Source organism: Dermacentor andersoni, chromosome 4 (genome assembly GCF_023375885.2).
Source record: "Dermacentor andersoni chromosome 4, qqDerAnde1_hic_scaffold, whole genome shotgun sequence".
Taxonomy (NCBI): domain Eukaryota; kingdom Metazoa; phylum Arthropoda; class Arachnida; order Ixodida; family Ixodidae; genus Dermacentor; species Dermacentor andersoni.
Window position 1 is genome coordinate 186,976,488 of NC_092817.1, and position 23,846 is coordinate 187,000,333.

At 45.1% G+C, this 23,846-nt stretch overlaps 1 protein-coding gene across 1 annotated transcript in view; it reads left to right on the top strand.

The window, feature by feature from the left end:
* Positions 1-15,869, top strand: part of LOC126530457 (luciferin 4-monooxygenase-like) — a 66,782-nt gene extending 50,913 nt beyond the window's left edge. The window contains exons 4-6 of the mRNA XM_050177738.3: positions 1,200-1,344; positions 1,435-1,701; positions 15,520-15,869. Of these exons, the coding sequence (XP_050033695.2) occupies positions 1,200-1,344; positions 1,435-1,701; positions 15,520-15,647 (540 nt within the window). The 3' untranslated portion in view covers positions 15,648-15,869. The remainder of the gene's footprint in view (positions 1-1,199; positions 1,345-1,434; positions 1,702-15,519) is intronic.
* The last annotated feature ends 7,977 nt before the right edge of the window (positions 15,870-23,846 follow it).

Sequence of the window (23,846 nt, forward strand, 5' to 3'; positions counted from 1 at the left end):
ATTTTCGTTTTTTCGTGCTAATATTGTCCACTTCGTCCAGTATGAGAGCTCAAGCACTAGAATCTTGTTATCTGCCACAGGCAAATAAAAAGAACTTGCGCTCTTTCCAGAACAACGCATTATATGCTCTCTTTGCCTGTACATCAACGATCAGGCGCTTCAAGACAGTATCTTTTGATATATTTCATGATCCCGTTACCACATAATACAATTGTGAGTTTCCCATGGCTAGACGTTCCTTTGTCTTTCTTTAGCATGAAGCAACCACGCATGCCTCCGTCAGGAGCGATGGCTGCAACTATGCATAAAAAAACACCTTCTTGCCTTCTGGTTCACGCCCCCAAAATGAACTTTTCTTTCACGTAATACTCATTTCAATCCTACATACTTGCAAACATATTTGCGGCTGCATTCGTTACCCCTATGGCAGTTAGGGGTCGCGGAGTTTCTGTAATCGACTTTTGCTTCATAAATGAATGATCCTAATTGTTTTTGTGAATGAAGTGTAATTTCTTCTTGTGTGCGCAGTCCGTTATCTAGGCATAGACGGAAGGAATCTAGGCGTTGATAGCGTGGAATACCTGTCACAAAAGGACATAACTAATTGGAAATCACAGGCAATATGGAGATCAGACAAATGTTGAACAAAATCGTTTCTGTCACTAGTATTCTTCGGGCTGCATTGTTGCTGGGAAAGTACTTCTAGGCAACCAGGTAGGTAAGAAAGACATATAGATAAGTGACAAGTAAGGACGACCGACAGAATGCCAAGTAGGGTCCTAACTGGTGTTACTGAAAAGACATGAAAAGTTTGCACGTATTTGTTTTTTAGGTATTAAAATATTGAAAGTACCGGTTCGGTAGTTGTTTGCCGGGAATATGAAGTGCTAAGGTTTCGCACCCTTAAAAGTCCCTGTATTCTTTGTTGACAACCCTAGAGTAGCTCGATAACTGTAATAATGCGAGAAAACATGCGATAACTGTAATGATCCGTAAAAGCGGTGTAATTACTTTCACGACACGCCCTAAGCATGCGCGTGGCTGCTTGAAGTGCGTGTGAAACCGAAGCAACCATTTCCACGGCTGTGTAGTTTTAGACTAATGAATGGGGAGAGACAATCGATGACACACTGCAATAGCGCGTTAAATAAAACAATCGCTTATGTAACTACTCTCTCTCTCTCTGTCCTTCCCTGTAGATTGTCGACATGTCTACAGAAAGAAGACTCGGCCCATATCAAACGGGTGAGATCCGCTATCGCGCTCCAACTGTAATGAAGAGCTACTACAAGCGACCAAAGGAAACACGGGAGTTTTTTGACACCGAAGGATGGTGCAAGTCAGGTATTTTTGTGACGCTGAATAGACGCGTTCTGATTATAATTTTTCACCACCACGATAATGCATTTCAAACTTCACATTGCCTTTTCACAGGAGACGCCGGCTACTACGACGAAGAAGGACGCATACACTTCGTTCAGCGCTTCAAAGAAATGATCAAATGCATGGATAACCAAGTGGTGCCCGCTGCTCTTGAAGAAGTCTTGCTCAACGAGCACTACCGAGAGGTTCTGGACGTCTGCGTGGTTGGCATACCTTGCCCAAAGTACGGAGAGGCACCGGCAGCCGCCGTTGTGCCTCGAAGCAAGGATCGCCGAGTGCTCGTCGATTTGGCCAACAGAATCAAATCTACTATTGCTGGTAAGCTGTATTTGTGACAAAATACATTGGTACGCGTCCTGCAGATTCTTCGGGCTTCGTGAGGCCGATAAGTCGCGCGCTACCTTCGCTCTTTGGAAAACGTGTGACGCTGTAAAACAGGCAGAATTCGCAACTAAATGTGAATGAGTGAAAAGATAGACGTTATTGTTGTGATCGCTATACTGGAGACTGTATTTAAGCAGAATAAACAGCGGGAACTTGGCAGCGTTATTCATAAAGGCTCATTGAATGCAGGCGCTGACGGCGTATGTCACTTTGTATAGGCTGGTTATGAGTGTTTTCGCAAACTCTGCGACAAAATGCCTTCATCGAGTGGAATTCGCGCAATAACGGGCATTTCTAGTGTTGAGAAAAAAGATCAAATGGAAGATCGCGCGAATTAAAGCGCACTAGTGCTTTTAGTCAAGTTGTGGTGCTTTCGTGCTTCTTCATCGCTCATACTTACAAGTTCACTTCCACCTTCACACCCTCGCATAATAGAGAAGGAATTTCAACATCTGGTAGATGTCGATTTTATAAGACAGTCCAGTTATCTTTCATCTTGACTTCTTCACAATGTGCCCACTTATTGGAAATTTTGAACTGTCGGGGCATCATGAAAAATTAGACATAAAACAAAGTGCACTGAGTTCAACGACTAGAGTATTGCATATATTCAGTATATGTTACACGCTTTTTGGGAACTCAGCCTAGCGTTTACGGACCTCTGAAGCAATTTTAAAGCGAAACGTGTAGCCTTTTAAACCTTCCTGTGATAGAAGCTGTGCTACGATACGCGAGGTGTTCCCGACGGAAATCGTTCGGCGTTTCTTAGTACCCAACGCAAGTTTATATGGAACGCCACAAATGCAAAGCTTTTGGCAGGTTTTAGGGTGCGGAAAGGAAGGTGTGAAAAACGCGGACGCAGGTCTAACAAGGATAGTTCATAACGAATATAACTTAGTTGATCGCTAAGAGCCCACACTAGGATATTGCATAAATAGTGAGAGTAAAAAAAAAACAAATTTCAACACGTCCTTTAGTACAAGAGAACGCAAAGATAGAAATACTGGTCAATACATGCGCGAATGCCTACAAATTAAGGTCTAGACGTTCATTTTCATTAGTAGTACAAGGAACAGTAACCTACGTATAAATAAGAAAACACACGCGCCGTGGTTGCTCAGTGGCTATGGTGTTAGGCTGCTGAGCACGAGGTCGCGGGATCGAATCCCGGCCATGGCGGCCGCATTTCGATGGGGGCGAAATGCGAAAACACCCGTGTGCTTAGATTTAGGTGCACCTTAAAGAACCCCAGGTGGTCGAAATTCCCGGAGTCCTCCACTACGGCGTGCCTCATAATCAGGAAGTGGTTTTGGCACGTAAAACTCCATAATGTTTTAAAATAAGAAAACACAGACAATGAACTACGGCAGGAACCATCCTCAATGATTATCTATGTCAGTGCGAAGCGTTTCTTGGTTGGCTGTGGAGCAACGCCTGAGCGAACTCCCGTCCTCCCGGAGGAACGTTGACTCGAGGACTGCCATGTGCGTGGGCCGTGATAGCTTGGTGTACCATCGAGACCAGAGGCGCTCGCAGACACTTCACGCCGCAGAAAATTCGTCCACAACAAAGCGCCTTTGAAAGTAGGCGTCTTCGTCCTGCAAGTGGCGATCCTCCAATCGGACCGCTGGGTCTCCGGAGCCTGCTCAGTGGGCTCTGTGGCCTGCCCTCGGCCGCGCATATGTCGTCGGCCCGACGCTGCGCCTACTTCATCGCCACTTCGGTACGCGTCGCATGCCTCCGTAATTCCTACGGTGCCTTTGCACTCATCCACTGCTCTTCCGCTGTTCTTCCGGCTCATACTTTCGACGGTCCACTGTTGTACCTGCTTGTAGAGGCCTACGCGCAACACAGCTCATATTTCGCAACCACGCTACATTATTTGTGTCGCGCACAACCGAATCGGAGAGTGGAGCAAATAGACGTCAAGCGAGTAGCGGTGTGTGAGCGGGCGCTTGAGATAGCGCGCTCATGAGCTTGGAGATAAACCCCCTAAACTAAATATAGCGGCATTTCTCCTTGCCCGACATCTCTTTCTCCTCGCCACTCGCCCTTTCCCCCGTCGCTTGTCCTCACACCTTGCTCGTTCGCTCACGGGCACGCGGCTTCGCCCTGCCTAGAGTTCACGTGGTGACATTAAACATAGTTCTTCGGCATTTGCGCAAGCATATTTTACTGTATTTTAGGCTTGCTTATTGTGCGCTGTGCTGTGTTAGCAGTGATGACGGAACACCACGATACTGGTAGAAGCAGATGATTTTGTGCTTTTTCGGCCGACCAATTGCGCACTTGTTTTGCCGCTTCTTTCTGGCGGCCTGCTTTAAATTGTAAGCCTGCTGATTCTAGTGTCGTCGACTGATTGCTTTTATGGTCTAGTACTAGCACAAAAATCAAAAGTCTTTTTCTTCGCAATAATGTCTGTGTAATGTACACTTTGTTAGTATGCCTGTCAGAGCTCTATGTGAGTTCAGTGTCATTCACAACCAGTGTACCTGCACGCGAAAACGCTGTCGCGACTTGTACAGATCAAGGCACTTCGGGAGTTATTTCTTGTGAATGATCAGAAGCTTGATTTACCGATCTAGAGACGCATTGCACGGCGTGAAAGGGCGGCGATGAAGTCAAGCTGTCCCCGGTACACGGGAACGGCGATGCGTTTGCTTGTGTGTAGCACCATGTAGCACCTACTGATTCAATAATTCGATGTGTTTGCGCTGTATGTGTGTAACCAACGCGCTGCCGTGTGTTGAGCTTGTGCAGGTGAATAAGTTACTCATGTTAGAACCACGGTCGCCGAACGTAAGGCGCGTGAACTATTCGCGTGAATAACGCGAACGTCTTGTAGAAATGTGCGTGATGAACGCATATCACCTGTACTATTCTCATCGTTTGGTCATGACGCCGGCATCTCTGCATGTAGTGAAACTCGTCATACGCCTTTATGACCAATTAGAACCGCTGGCTGTCAAGCGCAAACGTCACAGTGGAAACTCTACTTCATTTGTAAACAAAGCCCATGCAAGGACGAAAATCACGCATGCAAACGGTTTCCATCAATGAGGTCCTTACAGATGTGGGCCTTGTACGCTGCGACGTGAGTGTAAAACGCTTTGGTTGTCACCCTTGCGAATGTGCTGTTTATTGCTTCTGCCGGATGTTTAAGGCAGCTTTTGACCAATCTGTCGCAAAAGTGACTTGGAGAACATTTGCATCACATTCATTGACTTCTTAGAACCAGCTGAATAAAGAAGAAAGAAAGAAACCGGAAAACCACTGGACAAGCACGAGCGTAGACTATCAACAGGCACATAATTGGAAGACACATGAATATATACACAAACACAGCCTATCGAGACGAGCAAACTTGGCGTCGCGTCGAAAGAAGAAACTGTTACAAAGCAGACCCACGCAGCACATGTTCGCAATGATCACTTCGTCATTCATCCATGCACGTGCTACGCATCTCAGCGTACGGCTTTCGGCGACGCGAGTTATGTTTGTATATATATATATATATATATATATATATATATATATATATATATATATATATATATATATATATATATATATATATATATATATATATATATATTACCGCTAGGCGTCACGAGTCAGCGCTCAGCAAGAAGGGACTGCAACGCGCGCTGCAGAAGGGGGGAATGAGGACGCCGGCTTGAGTTTTTTTAGTTTTTGCACCGCATCTTGTACAACTGTCTGGCTCGCCTACGCCGGGTACATCTTCGGTTGTCTTTTCGTGACAATAATATATATATATATATATATATATATATATAATGAAGAAAAATTAGTACGACGTACGTTGAATAAGCACAGTATAATTGACTGACCTTTGGCAAAGTCCACCAGCCGAATCGTCAATAAAATATACTGTGCTTATTCAACGTATGTCGTACTCTTTTGCTTCATTTTACTACCAGGGCCAGCGTGATTTCCTCAGCTTTATATATATATATATATATATATATAAGCGTTTTCCAAATATATACCGGTTGATAACCTGCGCAAGTGGTTGTCCAGCCACTCCCTCCTTTCTCATAATAGTACAATCATTTACAGTTCTCATGAACAGCTTGTCCTCGCAAAATATATTTGCAGCGCCTACCAAAAGCATGGAGTGACAAAGCTAGGCTCTCTCAGTATTGCAATAATAACGTGTGCTACGTTTTCAGTACAATACATCACAGCGGGCAGCCTACGCACTCCATACGTTCATACACTTGTTGACGACAGCGCGATCAGGAATAAAATATCTGAACAAGAACCGAGAAAGCAACCCTGGCGCAATTCTACCTGTGCATAAGCTTACAAATGCATGAGCTCCGCACCCCGTGAACAAAATATAAAAAGTCCGTCTTTTCGTACACTTTTGCACCTTTAGTACCCTTAAAAGGAATCCTTAAAATTAAGCGAAGCTAAACAGACTTCTCCAATGATACGGGTAGCCACGAAACTTCGTCACAACATGCCTCATCCCTTCGGAATGCCTCACCGCAGCAACTCGACGGCCAACTGTCATGGTAGCGAGTGCGCTTGAGACACAGGAAAGAAGAAAAAATGGAGAAGAGAGCGCCAAAAATACCACGTGATGGCGCTTATCTAAACGGGAAACGCAGACGTTCTCTTCTGCCTGCTCTTAGACTCCTCGCAGCTGCCGCGGCGGCAAGATAAAAAAATGTCGCTACATTTAGTTTTATTCAGGAGACATACATGGAGCAAGAAAGGGGCTGAGCCAATGGACATCCCAGCGCGAGCTAGGCGGCGCTACCGACGCGGCTGAGTGCTGAGCTAGCACCCATCAAACTTCGTAAATTAGTGACACGCCTTGAAGAATGCAACGTCAACTTCGCGCGACCTGGCCGACGCCGACGCCGACGCCGCCTCGCTGTTGGCCTAATGGCATCACTTGGGTCTTCGCGTCGGCTTCGTTTGTTTACAGTCGCGCTCCACCGCCACTTTCGCTTGAGACAATGGGAAGCGTCTACCGACTGTCGAGGAGCACATGTTGGCGCCGTTGCTCTTCCGTGTTTTGGTTGGCGAATGTCCTGGACTGTTTCGTGACAAGTGTGAAGCCCCTTTACGGCATTTTCCATCACCATGACTGCTTCGCCTTCGTACGCCAAAATATTTTCAGCAAAGGCAAGAAACTCTTCTCGATACCGTCCCGTAAGCGCGACGGCTTAAGAAAGGCACTGGTTCATCGAATTGGCCGGGATAACTTACTGCACAGATCACTGAGCATGTTGTCATTTGTCTGCACGCTTTAACACGATTGCTACGCGACGTGTATTTTGTATATGTAAGCAATAGGTGGTCGTATTTGGTGCTCTTGATCGTTTTGCTCGCCGACAGGCTTTGAGTTCTTGGGCACGCGAGGCTGCGTGCGAAAACTGTATTATGAAACTTCTAAGATTAAGCCCTGTCTTCTTCAGAAAACTTGATGCTCCAGCGTGAGAACTCATCTTAGGAAAGCAGGTCTATGCCTATTGTGGTTACTTACTAGCGTTCTTTAAAGCAAACAGCTTTGTTTGCCTCTTTTATGCCTGTTCGTCGTAGGCGGTCGCCGGGTGGATTTGCGATACGCAGGAAAAGCGTGCGCGCTCTCCCCAAACCGAGTTACGGGGCGCATTCGTCGGCCAACAACAGCCCCACAGGTCTTTGAGACGTACGTGCTTATTTCCGTGAGCTTTAAAGCATGTGATGGTTCAGATGCGGCGGTGGGGCACTCGCAGAGAAGACGTGCGGTCGCCCGCTAGTACACTAGCTTGCTTAGTCGTTTGCATTTTCGGTTAGTCAGTTGCTCGTTCGTTTGGTCGTTCGTACGCTCGTTTAGTAGTTCGCTTGCTGGTTCGTTCAACTATTAGTTCGTAAGGCCACTGCATCTGAGACGCACTTGCTGAAGGATAGTTAGGCTGCTGCGTTTAATTACGAAATGAGACAAGTAATGGTGCGTAAGTATCAACGACTGCATCATTTTGCGGCAATATTTCGCGCGGTCGTCACTTCGCTAAAGTCATATCTAGCAAATCTTATTTCGAAGTGAGCGCAACCGTCGTCAATGCATGCACCTTGTGCAACTCGGTTCGCGAAAAGCGCGTGACTTCGTGAAGGGGTGAGCTAACGCATAATGAAATATTATTCGTTATGAGTCACTAACCTGAAAAAAACAATTTTCTCAACGTAATTTCACTATGCTCTTGTTTTAGCCTGACTGAAGCGCTGTTATCAAGTTGCCGCTTCACTGAACGACTACTAAAAAGTAATTTCATTTTCTATGTGCGCAGAGTCTCGACTGCGCGATCGGCACACGCGTATTTCTTTCGACTTCTAGGCACGAGAAACATACTAGAACGAGAGCCCACCTCTCAGCCTTTGCGCGTGCTTAAAAGATCGGCAAACACGCACGTTGGCGCCACTGTAGCTTTTAACAATCTATCGAACCGCCAGAGCAGTGATCGTGCCCTCTGCCGGCCTTCGTGCTTAACAGCTGATATGCGCCGCCAATTCACGTGGTTAAGATTCGTCGGGCCATACCCAAGTCACCAGCCTCACATATGCGATATCATGTGTGACTTCGACGCCTTCTACCCCACCAAGAACTGATATCATGCACGTTTCGCGACTAAAGCCCAATATCTCGCACACTGATTCAACACCCTAGAAAGCATCGAGACGATGCTTCTGCCGCCGGGGGTTATTGTCACGTACGAGTTTGTGCCGCTGTGGACAAAAGGACCTTGGGAGGTGAAGAGGAGGTTGAAGTGTCTCGATGGTCGGTAGACGGTGTTACTCTGGCTACTGAGCTACAATCTTGTAACTGTATATAGTATAAATACATATATTCTTCCCCCGTAACAACACTAAAGAATAGTGTGACGGAGAATTTGCTCTAGTTTAGGTTTAGTTTTCGGGCGAAAGGCACTTGCTGGTAGATGATTGATACAGGAAGGTATCAAATAATTACGAGTGCGCTAACCGTATCTGGGAGAGCAACGAGTCAATCGGAAAGGGTCTTTACCTCGTGACGGGCAATTCAGACTTTGATGCCAAAATGGAATCAGCTACATGCGAATTTTTAGTTTTCGATTGGCCCTGTCAGCAACACCTTCTCCCAGCCCCATCAAGAGGGTAGCGCGGCGCTTCCTGAGGACACAGACGGCCAGCATCGTAGCATTGAGTACCCACAATCGTGCGATGGTGGTGGGTTATACCAACAGGCGGAGCTAGTCTGGCGATTGAGCTCAATACAATACGTCAATGTCGATTGAGCTCAATGTCAATACGAGTCGACAATGCCAGTCTGTCTTAAGATTGCAAGAAGACCTGAAGCTTCCTTGCTGGCTATAACTGACTCTTCAAGGAGCACAAGGTGTGGAAGCTGCTCACGCGGAAGGCCCTTCATTTGCAGGTTTTCAAGCAGTGCGTCCTCTTCATCTCTATTTCGGGCGATGCAATGGATAGCGTTAAATATATCCGGCCTTTTGACATGCAGCACAGTTCAGAAAATCATGTGCTTGATCTTAAATAATCATACTGGTGCATAATCATACTGGACTAGCCGCCATTGGAATTTCAACCTGGCAACGTTTAACGCTAGAACGTTATCTAGTGAGGCGAGTCTAGCAGTACTACTGGAGGAATTAGAGGGCAGCAAATGGGATACCATAGGGCTCAGTGAAATTAGGAGGCCAAAAGAAGCATATACAGTGCTAAAAAGCGGGCACGTCCTGAGCTATCGGGGCTTAGCGGAGAGACGACGACTGGGAGTCGGATTCCTAATTAATAAGGATATAGCTGGTAACATACAGGAATTCTATAGCATTAACGAGAGGGTGGCAGGTCTTGTTGTTCAACTTAATAAGAGGTACAAATTGAAGGTCGTACAAGCGTACGCCCCTACATCCAGTCATGATGACCAGGAAGTCGGAAGCTTCTATGAAGACATGGGATCGGCGATTGGTTAAGTCAAAACAAAATACACTATACTGATGGGCGACTTCAATGCCAGGGTAGACAAGAAGCAGCCTGGAGACAAGCCAGTGGGGGAATATGGCATAGGCACTAGGAATAGCTGGGGAGAGTTATTAGTAGAGTTTGCAAAACAAGATAATATGCGGATAATGAATACCTTCTTCCTCTGCAAGCGGGGTCGCCGAAAGTGGACGTGGAGGAGCACGAATAGCGAGACTAGAAATGAAATAGACTTTATATTCTGCGCTAACCCTGGCATCATACAAGATGTGGATGCGTTTTGCAAGGTGCGCTGCAGTGACCATAGGATGGTAAGAACTCAAATTAGCATAGACCTGAGGAGAGAACGGAAGAAACTGGTACATAAGAAGCCGATCAATGAGTTAGCGGTAAGAGGGAAAATAGATGAATTCCGGATCAAGCTACAGTACAGGTATTCAGCATTAACTCAGGAAGATGACCGTAGTGTTGAAGCAATGAACGACAATATTATGGGCATCATTAAGGAGTGTGCAATAGAAGTCGGTGGTAACTCCGTTAGACAGGATACAAGTAAGCTATCGCAGGAAACGAAAGATCCGATCAAGAAACGCCAATGTATGCAAGCCTCTAACCCTACAACTAGAATAGAACTGGCAGAACTTTCCAAGTTAATCAACAAGCGTAAGACAGCTGACATAAAGAAGTCTAATATGGAAAGAATAGAACATGCTCTCAGAAACGGAGGAAGCCTAAAAGCAGTGAAGAAATTAGGAATAGGCAAGAATCAGATGTACGCGTTAAGAGACAAAGCCGGCAATATCATTACTAATATGGATGAGTTCATTCAAGTGGCTGAGGAGTTCTATAAAGATTTATACAGTACCCGTGGCACCCATGACGATAATGGAAGAGAGAATAGTCTAAAGGAATTTGAAATGCCGCAAGTAACGCCGAGAGAAGTAAAGAAAGCATTGGAGCTATGCAAATGGGGAAGGAAGTTGGGGAGGATCAGGTAACAGCAGATTTGTTGAAGGATGGCAGGCAGATTGTTCTAGAAAACCTGGCCACCCTGTATACGCAATGCCTCATGACCTGGAGTGTACCGGAACCTTGGAGGAACGCTAACATAATCGTAATCCACAAGAAAGAGGACGCCAGAGACTTGAAAAATTAAAGACGGATCAGTTTACTGTCCGTTGCCTACGAAGTATTTACTAAGGTAATCGCGAATAGAATCAGGAACACCTTAGACTTCTGTCAACCAAAGGACCAGGCAGGATTCCGTAAAGGCTACTCAGCAATAGACCATATTCATACTATCAATCAGGCAATAGTGAAGTGTGCGGAATATAACCAACCCTTATATATAGCTTTCATTGATTACGAGAAAGCATTTGATTCTTTCGAAACCTCAGCAGTCATGGAGGCATTACGGAATCAGGGTGTAGATGAGCCGTATGTAAAAATACTGAAAGCTATCTATAGCGGCTCCACAGCCACCGTGGTCCTCCATAAAGAAAGCAACAAAATCCCAATAAAGAAAGGCGTCAGGCAGGGAGATACGATCTATCCAATGCTATTCACAGCGTGTTTACAGGAAGTATTCAGAGAACTGGATTGGGGAGAATTGGGGATAAGAGTTAATGGAGAATACCTTAGTAACTTGCGATTCGCTGATGATATTGCCTTGCTTAGTAACTCAGGGGACCAACTGCAATGCATGCTCACTGACCTGGAGAAGCAAAGCCGAAGGGTGGGTCTAAAAATTAATCTGCAGAAAACTAATGTTTAACAGTCTCGGAAGAGAACAGCAGTTTACGATAGTAAGTGAGGCACTGGAAGTGGTATTGGAATACATCTACTTAGGGCAGGTAGTGACCGCGTATCCGGATCATGACACTGAAATAATCAGAATATTAAGAATGGGCTGGGATGCTTTCGGCAGGCATTTTCAGATCATGAACAGCAGGCCGCCATTATCCCTCAAGAAAAAAGTGTATAACAGCTGTGTCTTACCAGTACTCACGTACGGGGCAGAAACCTCGAGGCTTACGAAAAGGGTTCTACTTAAGCTGAGGACGACGCAGCGAGCTATGGAAAGAAAAATGATAGGTGTAGCATTAAGGGATAAGAAAAGAGGAGATTGGGTGAGGGAACAAATGCGAGGTAATGACATCTTAGTTGAAATCAAGAAAAAGAAATGGGCATGGGCAGGACATGTAATGAGGAGGGAAGATAACCGATGGTGATTAAGGGTTAGGGACTGGATTCCAAGGGAAGGGAAGCGTAGCAGGGGGCGGCAGAAAGTTAGGTGGGCAGATGAGATTAAGAAGTTTGCAGGGACAACATGGCCACAATTAGTACATGACCGGGGTAGTTGGAGAAGTATGGGAAAGGCCTTTGTCCTGCAGTGGGCGTGACCAGGCTGATGATGATGATGACTGGTGCATTAGCAGATCTGACCATGAGAGCAAAGTGTTCCGAATTCTCCCCAGCGCATACATCAAGTGAGTATTTCGTGTCGCTGCCAGATCTCTTCAGAAGTAAACGAAGGAAGATTACTTCAGAAAATACTGAAATTCAATTCATAGTTAAGTTAAAATGCGTGTTATCGGCTGCAAAGGACGTATTAAAAGAGCTAGTCCATCAAGTTCAGTTTACTGTATTTGTGCAATGTTAAATGTAGGGTACAAATAATCTTTAATTTAATCAAAGATTTTTGAAGATTACTTAATTAGTTTCATGCAGCTTTAATTGCTAATTCTCACCAATTACATTCTCGAAAGAAGTAATCGTCATTGTGATCGGTTACTTTTTTTTCTGTAACGTGAACAAGTCTGTGGTCAGTTCATCCACTTACGGTTAGGTTGCTTTTTCAAAACGGTTTAATTTTACTCAGTGTGGACGAAATGTATTCGCAGCTTCTACGCACTACTGGATTACGTTTTTGTTACAGGTTGAGGCACTTTTTCAAAGCAATCTAGCTTTACTACACTAAGCCCAAATTTCAGCAATAACATAAGAAAATCAAACTAAATAACAGCGTGCGCAGCGAATAGAGTACGCAGAATTCTAGCCTCAACATTAGGGAGTTTGCAGTTATCAATTACAATTAGAAATTGAACGTAGTTCATTATACTAAGCACAAAGCAGATAGCCTTCAAGTTATCGGAGCTACAAGGTGGATGCCAGAGGAAATTAAGCGCTATCGAGAGCGGTGAAGGAATTGCTGGGGTAGTGAGATATGGCGAATTGGGGGTATATGACTTTCATGACGACGTCGACGCGTGACGACAATTAAAATACTCCCAAAGCGATATTTGAGTGCTGTTGTGTACGTGTTCTCAATTGGCGATAAATTTGTTGATAAATTGGCTCGCAGGGTAAATCTGTATCGCGCGACAAGTGCCACACGGAGCTAAGTGTGGCGCGATTGCTTCGTTATTCTGCAGATCGCTAGAGCCAGCGCGTTGGTGACGCTTGGACGCGATTCACACCAGCCTCGGCCAACATACCTCCCAGACCGCGCGCGCTACTCTGGCGCCATCTCGTAGCCATCGTCGCCGCACGGCGTTTTCCTAAGGCTTTCGCCATACCCGCTCCGCTTTCTGCCTCATGGTTCGGCGGCAGCGTCCTCTCCGGTTTCAGCCTCGCGCCTCTTCTCTCTCGCCGCTTTCCACATTTTCATTTTTCGATGCGCTTATTCGCTCGGTTACGTCGCCCCCGACGACGCCAACGCTTGCCGCAGAAACGTGCGCCTAAGAGCTGCGCTCTAAAATATGACCAGTAGCTACTCCGTACTGGGTGGCGCCCAATACTATGATAGTACGCAACAGGTTGGCTTGCGAATAAAAAGTGATCCAACTTTACGAGAAAGAAATTCAGTGGTGGGCGGCACATAATCGCTTGTACTCATAGGTCCGCTAAATTAGAAGAACTCACTCGGGCTGAGTCAGAAAACGTACTTTTTACTGAAGGCCCACCAGCACTCATGCTCACGAAATGTTTGCCCTGCCATGCTTTACTCGGACTCCGAAACACCGAAATTGCTCTTACCCGTGCTAATCTAGGCTCAGACTCGCGCGTGAGCCTGAGTGTGGGTGATCAGTGGACTAATGAGTGAATTTGCCGACCTATGGCGGCACGTTCCCTTTGAGCAAAGTAAATATAAAAGAGTGTCATTAAAGAGCGGCACATGCCGGTGCGCAGATCACTAAAGCGCCTTGCTGCTCGATTTGAGGAGCTCCTGTGACGTGGGTTGGATTCCGTGCAGCAACGGATAAACCTTGAAGGTTTCATTTTTATTGAAAAGATCGTGGAAAACGATTATACACAGGCACGAACTTATGCACTACCCTGAGAATAAGTATACGGACCAGAGATTTCCCGAAGACGCCAATTTCGGCGTCCACCTATGAATTTAACTTGAAATTGTGGACTTCAGTGCAAACTTTGCATTGCAAACATTCCAATGCACTCCTCCATTTTAGTCTCTGTATCTGTATTACGCACAAATTAAGTTCTTTCGGCTTGTCGGTGGTCTGTATACTACTAATCATGGGTGTACATAAATACGAACGCCTTTAATTGTGTATGTGTTTGTTCGCGCTTGTGTTGCAACAGTTTCCCCACTAGCCCGCCAAGTGATGCAGGCATTGTGTATGCTCTTCGCAAATATCTGCGACATCACTTAGAACTAAAGTATCCGTATATAAAGCAAGTTTAGTTAACTGTAGGTGGACGTATTGTCCTTTTGTTTTCTCAATCTTTTGTTTTAGCAAAGGAATTAGATGAGGCTGAATGACGTGTTACGCGCCAGCCTACTTGAAACCAAGATTCTGTACTAAGGTAGTGAGGAGGAAACCGTGAAACCAGTTTTGACGGTAAAGAATACAAGAAGAGTTCCTTTAATTATCTCACCGAGGCATACATCGTATACAGGGTGCTTCAGCGAACTCCTTCGACATTTTTTGAAGGTTGCCTGTGGCAGACAGCACGATTCTAGTTCATGAGCTGGTCTGCATGAAGAGAGGGACTTTACTTGCACAAAAGCATTGAAATGCATGATCGACTAATCAAGAGATACTCACTAGTTAAGTTTTTAACTGATTACCTTATGACTTATATTGCAAGTTACAGATTCTAGCCATCAAGTTCGCAAGGCGGGTCCACATGGACCTAATTCTCACGATGACACCAGTTTCGAGATAATAATTCTCACACATTGCCGAGAAGTGCATTGGCGTGGCAGTTACTGTCTTAATTAAACGTCGTTTTATGCATTCAAGCGCAAAAGTAACTGGAACGCGAATGCACTTCTCCAAAAGTGCGCGAATATCTTGAAACTCGTGTCATCCTGAGAATTCGTTCCAAGTGGAACGCCTTGCGAACTCCACGGCTAGAATTTATAAATTGTAAACCATACGGGCCATAAGACAATTAGCCTATATCTTAAGCAATGATATTTTGTTAATTCGGCGATTATGCATTCGAATGTTTTGTGCAAGTGGTGTCCGCCGCTCCGAGTAGACCAGCTCACGAAATATAACTGTGCTGTATGCCACAGGCAGGCCTTTAAGAATTTTTGAGTGTGCGCTGACACACCCTGTATATTCAAGAGTAATCGTAGAACACGGGGCTTACGCCGCCGCAAGGCCTTGGGATGTCAATGATGATCTGCTGCACGCCGGCTGTTTTGCAGTAGTTTGTACACCGGTAATACTACTCTTGTAGTTTTCGTTTACAGAAGATTTTTCTATTTGTTCTCGATTTACGCAGAAAATTTTGCCGTCCACAAGCACCTTTACGGCGGTGTGTTCTTCCTGGACTCATTGCCCAAGACTGAATCTGGAAAGACCAACAGGGCTGCCGTCCTTGAACAGTGCGCCTCGCTGTCTGCATACTAAACGATCACGGCACACAGCGGACCGTGCTGCGAGTGCTTTACTACCTTTTGCTGGGAGATGCAAAGACATGCTAGGCACCGAAGGCGCACCTTGTGCGGCTACTCACCTTGCCGTTTCACTGAAAGCGAACCCCTTCAAATGTACCAGCCAGCATCTATTCCCGTTAAGAAATATACCTTTCTTGACGTTTGAGTTAGAAATGCACATAAAAAATACTTCACATTTTGGTGTTATAGCAGCTCATTTCAACCACCGTATTGTCACGTTGCAGGGACGATGAAGAACACAGTAGCAAAACCGTTAATCCAAACTTACACTTCATTTGCCCGAATATGCGCCCAGAAAGACAGGCTACACTCAAAGCACGAGAATAGCGGCGGGCACAGTGGGCGATCCTCGGAATCTGAGCCACGGCTCAAGCACGTTGGCTTTTATACGTCGCTCGCCGAAGGTTGCAGCTGGTTCCCACGTGTCTTCCAGAAAGTACTACACAATTCGCGTCGCGCATACAATCAGATTACACAAAGTTCGGTGACAAAGGGGTTTCCGATTTTTTTTCATTTATTTATTCTTTATACCATTTCACTACTTCCTTTTTCTTTCTTTGTTTTTTCATGAGTGGTTTTTGCCGCTCCTTCTATTATCTCTTTCAGAGACGCGATAACCTACGACCACCAGCGAAAGAGCTAATAGAGGGTAGCTGTGCATGGCGTTGACACGCCGGCTGACACACGGGCGTTGACACGTGATTGACAGACGGCCGTGTCCCTGACATTGTGCACAGCACTTCCTTATGCTCAATTCGACACACTCGCCGCTAACACACCTTCCTTCCTTGCCGCACCCACCCGCCTTACGCCCTCTCCACTTTAGAACCCCACCTATATATACTGTGGCGAGGAAAGCATATGACACCTTGAACAGAAGTCCACTTGTCGAAGCGTTGGCTCCTGCTTTCACCTTGTTCTCGTTTTGCTCATCGTCTTCTGTCTTTTAGTCATTACTGCTCACTACTAAGCATAATTAGTCGTTTGTAATCAATTGTGGTCATCACAAGCCGTCGTTATACAGGTTGGTCATACCTTAGTCATTAGTAGTCATTATTAGTCATTACTGCACAGTACCAAGCATTTTAGTTATTTCTAAAAATTGTGGTTGTTACAAGTTGTCGTTAGACATGTTGGTCATCAGTCATCAGTAGTCATTACAAGTCATTTTAGCCATTATTGGTCATTACTCGTCATTATTAAGCATTGTAGTCATATCAAATAAATTGTAGTTGTTACATGTTGTGAAAGTAAGGTGCCAGTAAGGTGCCTGGCGCCAGTAAGGTACCAGTAAGGTGCCTGGTGGTGGTCTCGTACGGACGATGCCCTCTCGGTGAGCGCAAATTACCCCTCATCTTTTAAGAGGTTCAATACTTACAAGCATTTGTCTCGCAAACCATATTTACTTCAAGGAAATTTTCCACGTCTCAATAATTTCTCTCGTCGTATTCGAGTGCTGATTGCCGTGTTATAGTTTGTTAACGAAGCTTTTCCTCAAATCTAAATATTTTAAGGCAGTTTGTCGTGTGCGTATCATGGCTACGCACGCTTATATCGCCTTCCATTTCTCTACCACGGGTGCGCTTTAAAACCACGGCGCTGCAGTTTTGCTTCAGAGACTTTCCTTTCCTTCCTTCTTCTCCGCCCTTAAACTGGCTCTCTTAACTACTACACGCAGAGACAAAGCAACAGCGCGCGCATTATATCCCATAGATGAGATGAATATTTACAATTATTATTAGGGTTATAATTATATTCGAGTCATGATTGCTGTGCTATCGTTTGTTACCGAAGCTTTCCCTCAAATCTAAATATTTTAACGCAGTTTGTCGTGTGCGTATCATGCCTACGCACGCTTATATCGCATTCCGTTTCTCTACCACGAGTGCGCTTTAAAACCACGGCGCTGCAGTTTTTGCTTTCCTTTCCTTCCTTCTTCTCCGCCCTTAAACTGGCTCTCTTAACTACTACACGCAGAGACAAAGCAACAGCGCGCGCATTATATCCCATAGATGAGATGAATATTTACAATTATTATTAGGGTTATAATTATATTCGAGTGATGATTGCTGTGCTATCGTTTGTTACCGAAGCTTTCCCTCAAATCTAAATATTTTAACGCAGTTTGTCGTGTGCGTATCATGCCTACGCACGCTTATATCGCATTCCGTTTCTCTACCACGGGTGCGCTTTAAAACCACGGCGCTGCAGTTTTTGCTTTCCTTTCCTTCCTTCTTCTCCGCCCTTAAACTGGTTCTCTTAACTACTACACGCAGAGACAAAGCAACAGCGCGCGCATGCGATCCCATAGATATACTACGAGAGCTATGACTGATAGTTTTATATATATATATATATATATATATATATATATATAAAACTATCAGTCATAGCTCTCGTAGTATAGCCCTCTGGGCCGTTTCCTTTTTTTTCTTTCGAAAGTAGTCCTATTAGGGTTATTGTAATTACACGAAGGTATTTCGCCCTCGTCAGCAGCAGTCCTTGGGATAGTTATTCTGGCGGCTAGCTTCCCACGCTATGCGTGCCGCCATCGCACCTGGTTAAGCTTTTCCTAGACGCTAGAGTTATGCTTTGTCCGCGCAACCTTGAGCGATCGGAAAGCGCGTTTTCCCCTCTTGGCCGGCGGGGACGGGAGGCCTTGTTCCGGCCGCAAAGCCCTTCACGTCTCAGTAAGGTGCCTGGTGGCGGTCTCGTACGGACGATGCCCTCTCGGTGAGCGCAAATTTCCCCTCATCTTTTAAGAGGTTCAATATTTACAAGCATTTGTCTCGCAAACCATATTTACTTCAGGAAATTTTCCACGTCTCAATAATTCCTCTCGTCGTATTCGAGTGCTGATTGCCGTGTTATAGTTTGTTAACTAAGCTTTCCCTCAAATCTAAATATTTTAAGGCAGTTTTCCTAGTCTCTAAAGCCGCTCGAGTTCGCTCTTCTCCTCGGGCGGCCATTTTTCCTAGAAAGTATGCCTTCCAAAACCGACTATCGCGGACAACATGAGTCCCTTTCCACGTAAGTGTGAGGCTCGGAGCAGGAGCTGTAGCGCTTGAAAGTAGCCTGGGGCCTGACGAACCAACCGACAGAGCTATCTTTCCGGGCAACATCGAAGGGTCACGAGTTCAAATCACTTGTTATGTTCCTTTTTTTTCCCGCCCCTTTTTCTTTCTTTTTTTTCTTTCTTTTTAATGTCTTTTCCTTTATTTTATCACTGTACGGGAACCCTCCTAAAAAAAAGACAGATATATATCTTCAATTATGTATGGCCTCACATGTGCAGGTCATAAATACCAGGTTCTCTAGCCGAGTGCCATCCGTGCGGTATAACCGAGCTCAGATTGGTCCACCTTGACTGATCAAATAGGGCACCAGTGTATATTAAATGAGACGTACAATTCCTGCGGGACCCGTCGTGGTTACTCAGTGGCTATGGTGTTAGACTGCTGAGCACGAGGTCGCGGGATCGGATCCCGGCCACGGCGGCCGCATTTCGATGGGGGCGAAATGCGAAAACACCCGTGTAGTTAGATTTAGGTGCACGTTAAAGAACCCGAGGTGGTCGAAATTTCCGGAGTACTCCACTACGGCGTGCCTCACAATCAGAAAATGGTTTTGTCACGTGAAATCCCACAATTTAATTTTTAAATTTAACTCCTGCGGGGACGGTAGAGTATCCACCTCCCGTGCAAGAGGACCGTGATTCAAATCCCGGGCCGCACAATTCTCCACCGGAAAATACCCGAAAAAAAAACAACAACCGTGTGTTGAGAAAATTGCACAAACAGGCCTGGAGTGCGGCCTGATCCCGGTGACCAGAACCGGTAACGCACTCTCTCACCAGAGCAGGATTGGCCACCCTGGTGCAGTACTTGGCCACAACCTCCTATATGAGCACAACAATCAAACCCCGGCCCTCAGTCCCCAGCAGCTGCGAAGCAACTGACCACGGCGGCGGTCAGACCTGCGACGCTGCAGAGGGTGCTAAGAATCCCTGGCTCCGGACAGGCCGCCATTGGAATATGAACCTGGCAACGTTTAACGCTAGAACGTTATCTAGTGAGGCGAGTCTAGCAGTGCTATTGGAGGAATTAGAGGGCAGTAAATGGGATATAATAGGGCTCAGTGAAGTTAGGAGGCCAAAAGAAGCATATACAGTGCTAAAAAGCGGGCACGTCCTGTGCTACCGGGGCTTAGCAGAGAGGCAAGAACTAGGAGTCGGATTCCTGATTAATAAGAACATAGCTGGTAACATACAGGAATTCTATAGCATTAACGAGAGGGTGGCATGTCTTGTTGTGAAACTTAATAAGAGGTACAAAATGAAGGTTGTACAGGTCTACGCCCCTACATCTAGTCATGATGACCAGGAAGTCGAAAGCTTCTATGAAGACGTGGAATCGGCGATGGGTCAAGTCAAAACAAAATACAGTATACTGATGGGCGATTTCAATGCCAGGGTAGGCAAGAAGCTGGCCGGAGACAAGTCAGTGGGGGAATATGGCATAGGCTCTAGGAATAGCAGAGGAGAGTTATTGGTAGAGATTGAAGAACAGAATAATATGCGGATAATGAATACATTTTTCCGCAAGCGGGTTAGCCGAAAGTGGACGTGGAGGAGCCCAAATGGTGAGACTAGAAATGAAATCGACTTTATACTCTGCGCGAACCCTGACATCATACAAGATGTAGACGTGCTCGGCAAGGTGCGCTGCAGTGACCATAGGATGGTAAGAACTCGAATTAGCCTTGACTTGAGGAGGGAAGGCAAGAAACTGGTACATAAGAAACCAATCAATGAGTTAGCGGTAAGAGGGAAACTAGAGGAATTCCGGATCAAGCTACAGAACAGGTATTCGGCTTTAACCCAGGAAGAGGACCATAGTGTTGAAGCAATGAACGACAATCTTATGGGCATCATTAAGAAGTGCGCAATAGAAGTCGGGGGTAACGCCATTAAACAGGAAACCAGTAAGCTATCGCAGGAGACGAAAGATCTGATCAAGAAACGCCAATGTATGAAAGCCTCTAACCCTACAGCTACAATAGAACTGGCAGAACTTTCTAAGTTAATCAACAAGCGTAAGACAGCGGACATAAGGAACTATAATATGGATAGAATTGAACAGGCTCTCAGGAACGGAGGAAGCCTAAAAGCAGTAAAGAAGAAACTAGGAATAGGCAAGAATCAGATGTGTGCGTTAAGAGGCAAAGCCGGCAATATCGTTACTAATATGGATGAGATAGTTCAAGTGGCTGAAGAGTTTTATAGAGATTTATACAGTACCAGTAACACCCACGACGTTAAGGTGATAGAGAATAGTCTAGAAGAACTTGAAATCCCACAAGTAACACCGGAAGAGGTAAAGAACGCCTTGGGAGCTTTGCAAAGGCGGAAGGCAGCTGGGGAGGATCAGGTAACAGCAGATTTGTTGAAGGATGGTGGGAACACTGTCCTAGAAAGGTTGGCCGCCCTATATACACAATGCCTCATGACCTCGAACGTACCGGAATCTTGGAAGAACGCTAACATAATCCTAATCCATATGAAAGGGGACGCCAAAGATTTGAAAAATTCTAGACCGATCAGCTTACTGTGCATTGCCTACAAAGTATTTACTAAGGTAATCGCAAATAGAATCAGGAATACCTTAGGCTTCTGTCAACCAAAGGACCAGGCAGGATTCCGTAAAGGCTACTCAACAATAGACCATATTCACACTATCAATCAGGTGATAGAGAAATGTGCGGAATATAACCAACCCTTATATATAGCCTTCATTGATTACGAAAAAGCATTTGATTCAGTCGAAACCTCAGCAATCATGGAGGCACTACGGAATCAGGGTGTAGATGAGCCATATGTAAAGATACTGGATGCTATCTATAGCGGTTCCACAGCCACCGTAATCCTCCACAAAGAAAGCAACAAAATCCCAATAAAGAAAGGCGTCAGACAGGGAGATACGATATCTCCAATGCTATTCACAGCATGTTTACAGGAGGTATTCAGACACCTGGAGTGGGAAGAATTGGGGATAAAAGTTGCTGGAGAATACCTTAGCAACTTGCGATTCGCTGATGATATTGCCTTGCTTAGTAACTCAGGAGACCAATTGCAATGCATGCTCACTGACCTGGAGAGGCAAAGCAGAAGGGTGGGTCTGAAAATTAATCTACAGAAAACTAAAGTAATGTTTAACAGTCTCGGAAGAGAACAGCAGTTTACGATAGGTAGCGAGGCACTGGAAGTGGTAAGGGAATACATCTACTTAGGGCAGGTAGTGACCACGGATCCGGATCATGAGGCTGAAATAACCAGAAGAATAAGAATGGGCTGGGGTGCGTTTGGCAGGCATTCTCAAATCATGAACAGCAGGTTGCCACTATCCCTCAAGAGGAAAGTGTATAACAGCTGTGTCTTACCAGTACTCACTTACGGGGCAGAAACCTGGAGGCTTACGAAAAGGGTTCTGCTGAAATTGAGGACGACGCAACGAGCCATGGAAAAAAGAATGATAGGTGTAACGTTAAGGGATAAGAAAAGAGCAGATTGGGTGAGGGAACAAACGCGGGTAAATGACATCTTAGTTGAAATCAAGAAAAATAAATGGGCATGGGCCGGACGTGTAATGAGGAGGGAAGATAACCGATGGTCATTAAGGGTTACGGACTGGATTCCAAGGGAACGGAAGCGTAGTAGGGGGCGGCAGAAAGTTAGGTGGGCGGATGACATTAAGACGTTTGCAGGACAACATGGCCACAATTAGTACATGACCGGGGTAGTTGGAGAAGTATGGGGGAGGCCTTTGCCCTGCAGTGGGCGTAACTAGGCTGATGATGATGATGATGATGATGATGATGATGATGACATGTTGTTAGACATATTGGTCATTTCGTCGTCATTACAAGTTATTTCAGTCAATATTGATCATCACTGCACACTTGTAGGCATTTTTATTCATTTAAAATAAATTTTAGTCGCTGCAAGTTGTTAGACATATTGGTCATTCCGTAGTCATTACTAGTCATTACAAGTCATTTCAGCCATTACTGCTCACTGCTAAGCATTGTTAGTCATTTTTAATGAATTGTGGTCACTACAAGCCGTCGTTATACATGTTGGTCATATCATAGTGATCAGTAGTCTTTAAAAGTAATTTCAGTCGTTATTAGTCATTACTGGTCATTACTAAGCGTTGTCATTTATAATAAATTCTAGTCTTTACAATTCGTCATTACACATATTGGTCATTTCGTAGTCATTACAAGTCATTTCAGTCAGTATTTATTACTGGTCATTACTAAGCATTTTTAGTAATTTAAAATAAATTGTAGTCGTTACAACTTGTCGTTTGACATATTGGTAATTTCGTAGTCATTAGTAGTCATTACAAGTCATTATTAGACATTACTGGTCATTACTAAGCATTTTAGTCATTTCAAATAAATTGTAGTTGCTACAAGTTGTTAGACATATCGGTCATTTCGTAGTGATTGTTAGTCATTTCAGTCATTACTACTAATTACTAGACATTTCTACTCATATTTAATCAATTGCGGTGATTACAAGCCGTCGTTAGACATTTTGGTCATTTCGGAGTCATTAGTTGTCATTACAAGTCACTATTAGTCATTACTAGTCATTATTAACGTCTACCAATCTCTATTATAATGTTATCATTCTCTAACTCACTCTCAATCATTTTTCATTCTTTAATTTATCATTCATCTGTCTTCATATGGCGTGATGACGCTTCGGCGGACGCTCCGGTGGTCAGGTCTGCTGACACAAACTTAACCACAAACCTAGAAAGGCTTAAGAAGCATCGTCCCGGTGCTGCAAACACAAAAGCGAAAAACGAAAGCACGCATAGCTAATAAAAAAACAATAATAAAGAGCAAAGTCCCGGAGTTCGTCTGTGGGCGTCGAAAGGTTTAAAGGCACTACGTGGACAACCTCAGGTCACGCGTGGCTCCGCTGGGATTGCGAAATGCCGTCTGGCACGACCTCAAAGCCCAGGGTGCCAATACATCGAACGATCTTGCGGGGTTGGAAATAGCGTCAGAAAAGTTTACGTACTTGTCGGCGTATCGGGGTCCACACCCAGACACTGTCGTTCTGGTATTCTACGTAGCA